This window comes from Lepidothrix coronata, unplaced genomic scaffold (assembly GCF_001604755.1).
Source record: "Lepidothrix coronata isolate B3197 unplaced genomic scaffold, Lepidothrix_coronata-1.0 Scaffold125, whole genome shotgun sequence".
Classification (NCBI taxonomy): domain Eukaryota; kingdom Metazoa; phylum Chordata; class Aves; order Passeriformes; family Pipridae; genus Lepidothrix; species Lepidothrix coronata.
This window is the reverse complement of record NW_016690305.1, coordinates 1821723-1834994: the sequence shown is the minus strand read 5'-3', so window position 1 is coordinate 1834994 and position 13272 is coordinate 1821723. Positions and strand designations below refer to the sequence as shown.

Here is a 13272-nt window from a genome sequence, read left to right as displayed (position 1 = left end):
TTAGACATGCAAGTTACTCTCAGAAACCCCCACTGATCAGAATGGTTTCCAATAGGGTGCTCCAGCTGGAACTGCCTGAAAATGGAGAGAGACTTCTGGGTATCTTAAGAAAACAAATTACAAAATCCCGTAGGATGGGATGGGTGGACATAGCTGGGTGATATTGCACAGGGATAGCTGGAGAGCAATGCTGGAAAGTCTCTGGAAGGTGAAAGAGCCCAGCCCTTGCAGTGGGAGGGGATGTGGTAGATGAGCCTCAGCTCTGCAGTGACAGCAAACACTGTGCCTGGTGCTGGAGGTGCAGGGGGTACAGGCTGAATGGGTGGTGATGCCCCATTTTCTCTCACTGATGATATGGGACTTTGGAAAAATATGTTTGCTGACACTGTGAGTATTTAGGAGCCTGGTGGGTTTTAACACTGTTTTCCTGCTGTGTGTTCCAGAGGCACTGAGGTTCAGAAGGAAGGCAGGATGAGTTATGCGGATTTTGTGTGGCTCCTGATTTCGGAGGAGGACAAAAGGAGTGCTACAAGGTCTGACTGATTTCTGTGTCTGGTGAAAGTTCTGAGATGAGCACAGAAGATACAGAAACTTCTGTGACCTACCACTCTCTCCAAGAGATGGCAGCTTGGGTTCCATTAGGAGGAAAGCAACTTATGGTCAACTCTTGATCAGATCATTTGCCTTTCTTGAAGAGAAATTGTGTAGAAGCAGAGTTTTCTTGTAATGTTAAATGTCTTGGTAGTCATCAGTGCCTTTGGTTCCCCTGTGCCATGAAGGACTGGCTCTGGGGTGAAACCCCTGAGGAGCTGGCAGAGGTGAGGCACGTTCCCTTCACACGTGTACTGAGCGTGCAGGAAGGGTTTGTGGGGAACCTTCACTGTGTCCCTTTGCAAAACCTGCCCATGGCCTGGTTTGTAGAGCCAGGAGGAGACTGCTGTCCAGAGCTCATCCAGGTCTGTGTGTGATTACTGGGACAAGGAATCTTCTGCATAAGAATGAGAAGAATTCATAATGTAGGGTTGGAGCACCCAGAGGTGGGGGCATGCAGGGTGGGCTGCCTGGGAGCACTGCCCTCTGTCTAAAGGAGCAGAGCAAAGCAGAGCACACCGTGCCTGCCTTGTCCCTCACCAGGGTCCCCCAGTGCCCTGGGTTCAGACTTGGCTGGATTTGGCCAATTCTTAATGCTGGGCTGGGCAGGGACACCCTGACCTGCGTGAGCCCCTCGGGCTCAGCACAGTGGGCACTGTTACAGCTGCCAGGTGAAACAGGTCATGAGCAGGGCTGTGCTCACCAACCACCTGGGAGACCACCAGGACGTGCTTTGGGTGTTGGGCTGTGCCCTGGCCCTTCCCAAAGGATATTTTCATCCCTGGGTTTGTGCCAGCTTTTGGGCAGCGGAGCCTTAGGGGATGGGAGAAGGGGAATGTGCACTGCTGCAACCTGGATGGATTTGTTGTGCAGTGCTGAGCTCTCCCTGTCCTTGTTCCTTTGCCAGCATTGAGTACTGGTTCAGGTGCATGGACCTGGATGGGGATGGAGTGCTGTCCATGTATGAGCTGGAGTATTTCTACGAGGAGCAGTGTGAGCGCATGGAGGTGATGGGCATAGAGCCCCTGCCCTTCCAGGACCTGCTGTGCCAGATGCTGGACCTCGTTAAGCCAGAGAGGGAAGGTAAGTCCTGTTTGATCAGAGTTCTCCTCCTCTCTGATCAGTGGTGAATTGGGAAGGAGATGTCCCTGTGTGACCAGTCTGTAGGTACAGCCCTGTGTTGGAGTGCCAGAGGTGCAGTCACTGCACAGTCACTGCACAGGGCTGGCTGTGCCATCAGGAGGCTTGAAAGACTAAAACAAGAGACACTGTGAATTAACTTGCTGGAACTGGAGCAACATGTCTTTTGTGTTCCAGCTGTGGGATGTGCTGACAGTCTAAATTATGAAACTGGACTTTCTTTCACATTCTTTCCCATCTCACATGAATGTCAGAGACCTCCATATGTATGTGAGATTTAAGCCTAATAAACACACCCATTTATTGAATAATGTTAAAATCCTTGACTGAGTTGGGAAGAAATTTTGTAATACTGAAGCCTGCTGATGTTAAAACTGAGACTGACAAGGTCCAGTCTCCCACTAAGTAAGAACTCAGAAGCACAATCACGTGAGTTCTTTTTCTGTAGGAAGAGTAACCCTGCGAGACCTGAAGAGGTGCAGAATGGCTCATGTGTTCTTCAACACCTTCTTCAATTTAGAGAAATACCTGGACAATGAACAGAGGGATCCCTTTGCAGTGCAAAAGGTATAAATCACCTTTATTCCTAAATACAAGCTTTCTCAAACCTATCTTTGCAGTGCTCCTGGATGTAGGGGAAATCCAACTGAATATAAGAACAATTTTTTCACAAGTAGACCAGTCAAACACTGGAACAGGTTGCCCTGAGAGGTTGTGCAGCTTCTGGTTTTGGAGGTTTTCAAGATGTGATGGACAAAGCCTTGAGCCCCTCAATCTGTCCTCACAGCAAATCCTGGTGTGAGCAGAGCTGGGACTGGAGCCCTCCTGGGTCCCTCCCCACACGAGTTCTGCTGCTGTTCCATGATGTGATTGCCATCCCTGCCCCTCTGACAGCAGCACTGGCAGTGAGTGTAGTGTGAGGGTGAAGGGAGAACACCCAGAGCCTGCTGAGCTGCCCTGAGTCAGAGGCTGAGAGGGGGCTCAGCCCACAGGGAAGGTTTGGATGTTGCAGATTTTGCCTGCTTCTCAGCCTGGCTGCTCTGTCCTTCATCATCCTCTCTTCCCAAGCAAAGAAAATACAGGAGGAGGGTGTAGCTTTGGGATTTGGCAGCTGCTGCTCCCCACGAACTGTGGGATGTTCAAAGACTTGAGTTTTGTCAGCTGTTGGTGTGAAGGCCCTCACTTGTGGCTCCCCCTGCACAGCCAGGGAAGCCAGATGTGACTGCAGCTTATTGAGTATCTCCCAGAAGCCTCTTATCTGCTCAAAGTACAGTGGAGGGGATGCCAAAACCAACTCTGGTTCCCTCACAGCTGTTCCCACATAATCTCCAAGAGAAACTTTGTGGTTCCATGATTCAAGGCTCAAATATATCCCAAGCCAGAACCACCCTGTTTGTTTGTTTGTTTGTTTGTTTGTTTAAACTGGATCATCATAAGAGCAGTCAAGTAGGGCTGGGGAATAACCATCTTACAGTAATTGGCAGAGGGCCAAATGTTTATAGGGATGTTATCCTGTAATCTTCTCTCAAACTTGCCCACACTTAGCAAACAGTGAGGAGTCCCTCTAAAGTTCAGTTACAATTAACATTTAATGAAAAGATTTTACCCCCCAGGTTCTTCAGCCACTTCCAAAGTGCACAGACAAGGGGCGTGCTGAGCCAGGGCAAAGCAAGTGTGTGGTTATTGCCCTGCTGAGATGAAGCAGATGCAGTTTGTTGGCAGCTCAGGTCTTAGAACTTACAGGCTGCAAGATGTATTTTTTCACAGTCCTTTATGTGCTGATGTTCGAATACTCCGAGGTAATTGGGGGTCTCTCAGTTAAGGCCATTTTCGAGTGGCTGTTTCTGTCCAGTTGCTTTCTGTTGCTGGAATTGCTGTTGTGCCTGTGTGTGAGAGCTGCAGGGAGGTGTGACAGTCCCTGGCTGTGACAGTCCCTGGCTGTGTGATCTCTGCAGGACGTGGACAGTGACGGCCCCGAGCCCTCGGACTGGGACAGGTACGCGGCCGAGGAGTACGAGATCCTGGTGGCCGAGGAGTCCGGGAATGAGCCGCTGCAGGAGGGGTGAGCACGGCCTGGCACTGCCCAGGGACACTGCACCCCCAGCTGGGGGCTGGGAGGAGCATGTGGGTGCCTCTTTCAGCAGAGGGAATGGATTAGTGGACTAAAAAGTGGATTTGAATCAGCTCCGCACACCCAAGAGGAGAGCTGGGAGAAAGGACAAAGCCTTTTTCTCTTGGCAACCGTACAAAAAAATCTATCCAATGACTTTTGCTGGTGTTGACCATGTCACACTGTCACAGGTGGGAAGCTGTAGCTCTGTTACATTTATTACACCTCCCAGAGACTTTCTTTGGCCAAATAATTTTACTTTCTGCCAAACTTTATGCCTGTTAGTCCGTGCTCTCCATAAGCTGTATTTCAATGTTTTCATTCACTGACTAAGTTTGTTGAGACTTTTTCTCTAATACATTTGTTTTCTGTAATACCTATACTCAGGTTTCTGCCTTCTGTAAAATTCTGGACAGACACACCAGCTATCTTTAGTCAGTGAATTTAGGCAGAGCAGTTGCTCCAGAATATCTCTGTGTGCAAGGGCTTCCTGCAGATATGTGGAGACTCAGTATAATCACCTTTTTGATTTGTGTCTGGGTTGGTATCTTGAGAATATTTCTCTAGAAGTCTCCAGGTTTATATAACAAACGTGCAAGAGTGCTTTCCCCATGTTAATCTTGCACGATTCAGGATTGCATCCCTTGAACAGCACTTGCAGAGCCATGAGAGCACTGAGAAGATTGCATCATTGTCAAAACTTCCCCCCCTGGGAACTGCTTGGGATAACAGTAGCACCTACTAATTAGCCACAGAGATTTGCAGAGCCATTGAGAGCTGTTTCCCTCCCTGCCTGTGATGTGCATCCAAACAGCAATGGGCTGTTCCCTCATCCCCTCTGAGCTGCCTTTCTGTGGCCTTCACAATGCAGACGAGGGAAGGCAGGATGGACATGGAATTGCTGCATTCCCTGCAGCTGCTCTGCAACACCTGTGTCCTCAGCACAGAGAGGGAACAGGAGGCTGCCATTAAAGCTGTGCAGGACCATCACTCCCCAGACTCCCCAGAGCCAGAGGAAAAGCGGCAGGTGATGTCAGATGTGTGGAGTTTGTCTGAGGCAGCTCTGTGTCTTCCTGTAAAGAGCATGGCAGAACCTTGCTGCTTGCTTTTAAGAGCCCCTGAAAAGCTCTGTAGTCATGGCAGCAGGATTAGATCTCATTTGTGGAGCATAGCAACAGACCACGCAGGGAAAAAGGAAGGGGAAAGGAAAAACAAAGAGCTGGATGCCCAGACAAATTTGCCAGACACAGCCATTGAGTTTTCACACATCCATTATTGGTGCTGTCCTTTGAGGGTGACAGAAACAGGGAGCGGGGACAAAACCAAGACAATTCATGAGCTCTCTGAGAGAATGGAAGATTTTTGACTAAGTTTGCTGGCAGAACATGAAATCTGGTCTTTGTCTTATTAAACATCAGCACCTGCAGATGATTTGGTGATTGTGTCCCACGCTGTGGGATGCCAGGTGTGATTAGCCAGGCTGGGGCAGCAGTGGGCATGGCTTTGTTCACTGTAACAGAGACCAGCCTCAGCCAGCTGATGGACATGGAAACCACAGCTGCCCTCGTGGAAAGAGATCTTTCTGCATAGGGTGGGAAATATCAGCTGCTGACAGGGAAACATCCCCTTCCTCTGAGCAACAGGGAGCCAGGGCAAAAGGCAGGGCATCCCAGAGGTGGAGAGGGGGACAGAGGCACAGGATCAGATGTACAGAGGCACAGGATCAGGTGCTGGTTTAGGCAGCCCAGCCCATTCTCCCTCAAGTCACCTGATGGCTCAGCTGCTCATTTCCCTGAACCCTGCAGAGTTAAGGCGGGAAAGGGGGATGAAGGACATCCCTGAACCACCAGAGCCAAAATGTGTGTTTGCCAGAAGGAAAGACAAAGAATTCCCTGGGGTAATTTGCCTCCTCTGAACAAGCTAGAGCTGAATCTTGAGGAATGGGTGTTTAACTGCACGAGCCCATATTTGTTTTTATGGGACTGTGGAGTTCTGAAACTGGCCTGGAAGGACAGGAGGTGACTGTCTTTAGTGCTGATCCTGTGGAAAAGCATCCCATGGATGCCTCTTGGCCATAAAGGTGGAAGGCATTTATTCCAAGATGGGAAAGGCAGGCACTGTTGAGCCTTAAGGAGCAAAACAGTGCAGTGGAAAAGGAACTCACCTGGGAAAGAGCAATGGGAAGCCCCTTTTGAAGCAGACATGAGAAGGTTTAGTCCAGGAACAAAAAGCACATGGAAAACAATTTATAATGGAGCTCCAAGTGCTGGTGAACGTGTGAGTCTGTGGAAGAGGTCACGTTCCACGTGCAGGAGAAGGAGGAACAAAGCTACCAGAAGTCAGTAAAGCTGAAGGAAAAGGAGGTGCAAAAGGAACAACAGTATTCACATGGAAGTACAGAGTTTTCCTCAGCTGCCTCATAAACCAAGGAGTGATTAGAGAAGCTGAGGCACCTCCAAACATTCCCAGTCCATTCCTGGGTGGGGGAAGCAGGGCCTGCCCACAGGGATCAGAGATGCAAAAAGTGGGCAAATTGCATATTTCCTGGCAAGCTGGCTTGCATGGTCAGAACAGTCACTGGTAGGACCCAGAGCGTTGTTTCCCTTCTCCCACTTATGCAGGAATCCAGAAGGTGGCAGAATTACTAAGCAGGTGCTTCCCTTTGGGAAGAGTGGATGAAAATGTCCCCTCACCACACAGGGATCATCCACCTTCAGCACAGCATCCTCCCCCAGCAGGACACACTGGCAGGCTCCAGGGTTGGGTTAGTGAAGGCAGAAACACCCCAGGAAGTGGTAGAAAATTCCTTCTTGGCACATCCATGCTGGGGTATTAAAGGAGTTCATCTTTTGCAGCCCAGAGCTGCACTGGAGCTGTTCCTGTGCTGGCCATTGAACACCTGCTCCAGCAATTCCTTCATGAGCAGTTTTGCTTTCAGAACAAAAGGAAGAATTTTGTTTTCTGGGGAGCGCTGAGAAACTAACCTGGAGTGTGCTGAGACTGAAACATCCAAAAACATCCTTTCTCAGGGATGGGAATGGGCTGAGAGCCCCGGAGAGCCCCGGAGTGGTGGCCTGTGTGCAGGGCACAGGACCCAAGAGCCTGAGCTGGGAACTCATAGCAAACCTCCTCAGGCACTGAATGCAAGTCCTGGATATCAAACCTCAGCCTGAGTGAGAGAGGGACACCCAGCGTGGCCACAGTTGTGCTGTGCTGTCAGAACACACCTGAGCCAGAAGATGCTCTGCACACCAGGTGTTTCTGGGCAGGCCAAGCCTCCTCTGGGGCCTGACTTTATTTCTGCCCTGAACTGTTAAGGCTCTGGGAGCTACTGACAATTGTTACTTGAAACTGGATTCAAATTTTCTCCTGCTGAACACCAGTGAAAATTGGTTCTGGAAGTTCCAAAGGAGGATGGATGGAAGCCCAGAGCCCTGGCAGCTCTGAGAGGGACTGCCCACACTGTTCTCAGTGCCTTAGGAACACCCTCCTCGAGCTTCACCTCTTGCATGCTCCTGTCTGTTAGCCACTGAAATAACTTACCTGACATCCAAAACACAGCTTTTAAAGACAGACCTTTTGTCTTTGCAGATCATGTGAAGAAGACTATGATACAGATGAAGTCTTATCTCCCCCTGAAACTGGAGACAAGTCAGACAAGCTAGTTCTCTCAGATCTCTCAGCATAGAGAAGTGGAAGACATTTAACCAATCTCTTTCAAACTGGAGAGCATTCAGTCCCAAGGCACTTGGGGGTTTTCTTAAGTCCAGCATTGGAACAATGTGCTTTATTTGTACACTGTAACTTGAGAACCCTTTTTCTCTCCCTGTGTAATTGCAATAAGGTAATTTCTATAAAAAGGCTTTTTACAATGTGCTCTCGTGCACACTCATTGCCAATGGTGATGGCACCTTGTTTCATTTCTAGATGGATTCTGTTATGTCCCCAGATGTGCAATAAATGCCAGCATCTAATGGCTGCCTGTGCCAGCTGCATGCAGCACTGACAGTCAGTTCAGCCCTGTGCCACCCTGTCCCCTTGACTTTACACCAGGAGTGACAAAGAGCTGCCAAATGAACTCCAATTTACATCTAGAAATCTTTTAAAACACAAGTCACAATCAAGTCCTTTTTGTTCTTCATGTCCTGGAAATGAAGGCAACATGAAGGGAGAGTGAAGTCCCTCTGTGATTTGAACCACGAGCTCCTCCACGTGGTACTGGACACATTTCCCTGGTGCCCCTGTGGACAGTTCAAGCCCTCCACGATGGCACATTTCTCTGAGAACTGGAGATACAGTTCACATTTCTACTGGGCATAAGATGATCTGCCTCTGTCCAGTGTTTAGTCTTTGTAGAATTCTGCTTTGTACAGGTGGGGTTTAGTGTATTTACAAAAGAAAAGGACATCTGCTGTTGAGCTGGTGTGTTAAACTGCTGTGCCTGCGGTGCCCCAGTCCCGTCCATTCCCTGTTCTCCTCCTCCCCAGAGCCTTCTGTGACCTGGAGCCTTCTCCCAGAGCCTCAGCTGAGATACTGAAGAGAGAAACCAACCCAACCTTTTAACTAGTAAAGGAATTAGTCTGTGTCATTGCCAAAAATTTATTTTCTCCCCATGAATTAAGCCCCAGAGTCAGAGAGGAAATGCTGTAACTAATGAGTTCTTGCTTTAAGTGCAAAAAAATTAAACTGACTTCCCCCCAGAATCCCAACTGGTGTCTCTGCTGACAGCACCCACTGCTGGAGCTGGGCCTCCCAGCCAACTAGTGCCTGTCTGTGGTTCCCAGGGGGTTAGAACATCCTCTTACCAGTTCCAGGGGTGCACAAACAGATCTGGGCCTTGCCTTCCCAGCTGGCAGATTTTATTGTAACTGTCAGAGTTGGGCCCCAGTGTTTGGTTGGTGTGTGTGCACTGTGTGTCCTGTTCCCTCCCTGGAGAGCATCCAGCTGTGCCTCCTGTGTGCATCCCTGCAGGATTCCTGTGTGCATCCCTGCAGGATTCCTGTGTACATCCCTGCAGGATTTCTGTGTGCACCCCTACCAGGATTCCTGTGTGCATCCCTGCCAGGATTCCCAGGATCCCCACTCCCAGCAGGCCCCTCCAGGTAGCAGAGCCCCTGTGTGTGTCCCCACAGACAGTGGCACGAGGAACACTGATCCCTGTGGTACCTCCAGGAGTTAACCACCAAATCAGCCATGGGCTGATCACTCCAGTGTGGCCTCAGCTTGTCCAGGAGCCTTTGGAGCCCAGCACCTGCCTCCCAGTGTCCAGTGGGATGTGATGATGCCTCGCTGGGGTCAGGAGCTCCCTCAGGATCCAAATCTGAACAAGAGCCAGTTTTCAGTTGTACTGGGCTCGGAGATCTGTTCCTTTTTCCTGACCAAAGCTGCTGTTTTATCCAGAGGCACATATACCCCCCAGGATTCTGGGCTTGGGATGTAGAAACTTTCGGATGCCCAGGTTGTTGGCAAAGGCCCTGCAGGGTGACTTGCATTCCATAATGCCAGCTGTGAGCAGGGAGCACTGACCAGAGCAGGAGCAGCCTCTGGGAATGCAGCAAACACACAGGGGGTTTGAATCCATCTCCATCACTGGAACCTGCAGGGGAAAACCCTCCCTGGGGCTCATTCCACAAAGGCCCAAATGCAGAAGAACCTGGGGAATGACCACAGGATGGAAGTCCCACGACTGTTGGTTGTACCCAGCTCCATCCACCTTTTACTGGGAAGAACCTGGAGCAGGAATTCAGCCCTTCCCTGACTCCCAGGGCCCAGAGGGGCCTTTCAGTTGGATAACCTTTTAGATCTCTCCAAAGACAAAGATTCCTCAAACACAAGAAGAACCTGACCCTGTTCTAGGCCCAAGTGGAACCCCGTGGTCCTGCAGCATCACCAGCTTTGAGCAGCAGCACTGGGGTGTTCCAGCCTCAGTCACCCACCACTTCAGGCTCTTCCTCCTTCTGCAGAGGGGCTTAAACTCCACCCATCCATCGGCCCAGGCTCCCATCTCCCACCACACCAGCCTGGACTGGTGCCTTTCTTAGGAGAACTCAGTGCCTGGAGCCTGGTAAAACTCCCCAATTGCCTTCCCAAGCTTTGGCTTCAATAAGTGGACCCAGGAGGTTGTAGCTGCTCTGCTGAGCCCTTTGGCCCCCAAAGGCCCTCTCTTCTACAGACAGAGCTTCACTGCTGCTACAGCAAAGCAGAGTGAATCCAAACCCAATTCCTACTCCTTGGTAGGTCAACACAAGCTAATCCAGGAAACAAAACAATTTGCAGCAAATGTTTTGCATTATATATTAGAACAAGTTACAGAGGTCACTCTTTTTGTGGTGGCAGTGCAAAACCTGCAGGAATTTAAGTTATTTACTCCAGGCGCAGGAATCCATTCCCTGTCACCAATGTACTTGAAAATATAACTCAGCAGGCACAGATGCTTTAGGAAAGAAGGTCTCCTGCACCCTGTTTGGGACTCAGCCCTGTCCACAGCTCCTCTGGATGGAGGATTAAACTCTGCAGGATTTAGGTGAGGTAAATTTGGGAGCTCCCATCCTACTTCTGAGCTTTTCTTTCTGGGATAGTCAAGACAAGGATGCTTGTGCCCACAGCAGCCTCAGGGCTCAGCCAGCTCCTGGAGCCAAGCAACCAAGGCATCCCTGCCCTGAGGGCTTGGAGGAGACCCCCTGGCTCTGAGTCTGCCTCCTGTCAGTGCCACTTGAGATGCTGCAGCCCTTTAAGGCCAGATCCTGCCTTTTTCCTTGCAAACCCAGCTCACACTGAGCTCTGTTTTGAGCTGGGCCCCTTTTTCCTTAGGAGTGGTCAGAAAAGTGAGTAAATTTAGATTCGCTCGATAAAAATCCCTTTGTGCTTGTTTGTTCTCTCTGGTCTGCTGCTGTCCAGCAAAATTCCGTCCTCTGTCCTTACAAACCCCCCTGCTTTGGACTGTGTGTCCCCCGTGTGGTGTCTGTGCAGCGCTGAGATCACAGACACGGCTCAGTGTCGCTGCTGCCCCGGTCCCACCGGGATTGTTGCTTCCTTCCTCCCACCCCTCAGCGGCACTTGCTGCATCCCAGCTCCGGGAGCAAAGCCCGGGCACTGCCCCAGCTCCTCCCCTGCCTGGGAGTGGCACAGACAGGGACAGCAAAGGGATTCCAAAGCCTTCCTGCGCTCCTGAAGGAAGGGTTTAAGGGAGCTCCCTCGAGATGCTCTAACAAGGTACTGGGCTTAAGTTTCTGAAACGAAATAAGCCTGAAAGGCTAAAAAACGGCTCATGGAAGTGTGGTTTTAACAGTCTGGATCTGGAGTTTCTAGATCAGGGCTATGCAAAAAACCTTGAACCTCAGTGACCAGCACGAGCTACTGTAAGGAAAACATGAACAGAGCTTCCCCTTCTGTGCTCCTCTCCTGGCTGGGTCACTGGGGCAGGGGCTTGGAAACTGAGCATTTAATAATAATAATGGTTCTCATACTTTGTAAAAGTAGTTTTGGAGACATTTTGTGCTGGCATGGTTTGATCTTTGTATTTTTACTTCATAATTTCTTCTCTTTTTTGGCAAATAAAGGACTTTTGAGTTTTAAAAGGAAAACCTGTCCATAGTGGTGGGGCAGAGTGTGACTGTTCACTCCACCTCCAGCTGCTGTCCCAAAATTACCTTCCCTGCTCTGGTGAGTTCACATCAGCACATCTGCCAAAGCCAGCAAAGCCAGAATTCCAGGCTTTCTTCTCACAAACACCAGGACAAGGCAGTGACCACTTACCTGCCTCACATCCTCCTCCTCAGCATGGAGCACTGTCCCTGGGATGACTTACCAAGACACCAAGCTCCCTCATTTGAACCTGGCCTGAAAAAAAGGAGACATCCTCTGGATCTTTTGCAAGTGGAATGAAGGAAAACAAAACAAAACAAAAAACAAAACAAAGAGGAAAAGGAAAAAAAAAAAGGTGAAAAGAAAAAACAGGAAAAGCAGTGATGCCTTTTCTAATTTTTATTATATGCTAATGCTCAAGCAGAGTGTTGCATCACCAGGGGGGTGCCCGAGTGTGTCTGTATCACAGTCACCTTTTGGTGTTTTTTTTCAGAATATCAAAAGCACTTCAACTGGAAAAATGGACTTGTTAAGACCAAAGATGTGCCTGTGATGTTCCCAGTACCACCAGGAATAGCATTACCTGCCTTCCAGAGTGGATTTCCTCAGCTGTGCTGCACATTGGGGATGCTTCTGCTTCTTTGGTTCATTTCACCTCTCCAAGCCAGTTAGCAATCAAAAGTTGTTTTATAACTATGATTTGTGTAGAATTTAAATCCATAAGAAATGCAGGGGGGGAAGTGGTGCTTCTTACCTGCAGTAAAAAGGTGCTGCTGTGCTGGATGAGGCCAGAAGCTGCTCCATTCCTGGGCCACATCTCTGTGAGCTGTTCCTTGAAAGTCTCGGGGTTTCCCCGGAGGAGCAGCTCCTTGCTGTGCCAGAAGTACCTGCCTGGGAGAACAGGCTGCTCCGGTTTTATTTCCCTGTAACTCTGCAGGTTTTTCTGAACACTGCTGTTTGCAGGGGCTGCCTGGGGGGCACTGCTGGCAGGGCAGGCTCTGCCCAGGGAGCAGCTGGTGCTGCCAGCAGGAACATCGGGGACAGGCCCCCGTGCCAGGCTCTGCCCCCAGAGGGGGAATGGCCCCTGCTGGGAGAGCAGCCAAGGGGCCACTGCGCTTCCCTGTCCCTCCTCCCTCTGGGATTTAATCCCACCCCACTGATTTATCTTGGAATCACTAAGGTTGGAAAAGACCTCCAGGACCCCCAAGTCCAGCCTTTGCCAGAGCACCATCGTGCCCATGGAACAGCATCACCAAGTGCAGCATCCACTCCTTCCTTGGACATTCTGGAACATGTACCCTGTGTGATGTGTGGGAAGAGCCTCTCCACTCCCAGGAGAAAGGGGAGAACTTCATTTTCTTGGAAGACCATGGTAAGACCTCGCTGGTCACAGCACTAATTTTGTGCCACTACCCATGACCATGAACTGCTGCTTTTGCTTTCTGATGCAGCTCTACAAATTACAGGGGGTTTAATAAAGTTTGGAAGTTAATCCCTGTCTCCAAGAGGACTGGGAAGAAAGCTGGAATATCACACGCTTGCCTCTATGAAAAGAAATCCCTGAGCAGCTTCCTCTGTGCTAATGCTGAGAACAGTTCCCCAGATCCACAGTCCCTCAGGAGGAACACTGGGAATTCCAGCTGGAGCTCCACTGATCCTTGAACTGCCACCAGTGACTCCCCAGGCCGGGATGGGCAGGGGGCAGGGCCCTGCTCTGGGGGTGTGGGGCCGAGGTCTCCCTCTGCTCTTGGACCACGGGGAGGAAGGGCCCCGACCAGGACAGTTTCCAGCTGGGACCGCTGCAGTTCCTGCCAGCACCGAGCTGAGCCCTCCCACTGCTCAGCTCC

At 50.2% G+C, this 13272-nt stretch overlaps 1 protein-coding gene across 3 annotated transcripts in view; it reads left to right on the top strand.

Annotated features, from left to right (window-relative positions):
* The window catches only part of PPP2R3A (protein phosphatase 2 regulatory subunit B''alpha), a 56660-nt gene extending 45236 nt beyond the window's left edge, over window positions 1-11424 (top strand). For all 3 annotated transcript variants that reach the window (XM_017826323.1, XM_017826324.1, XM_017826325.1), the window contains 5 exons: window positions 444-533; window positions 1499-1674; window positions 2180-2298; window positions 3687-3793; window positions 7433-11424. In XM_017826323.1, the coding sequence (XP_017681812.1) occupies window positions 444-533; window positions 1499-1674; window positions 2180-2298; window positions 3687-3793; window positions 7433-7529 (589 nt within the window). In that variant the 3' untranslated portion in view covers window positions 7530-11424. The remainder of the gene's footprint in view (window positions 1-443; window positions 534-1498; window positions 1675-2179; window positions 2299-3686; window positions 3794-7432) is intronic.
* Window positions 11425-13272: the final 1848 nt, after the last annotated feature.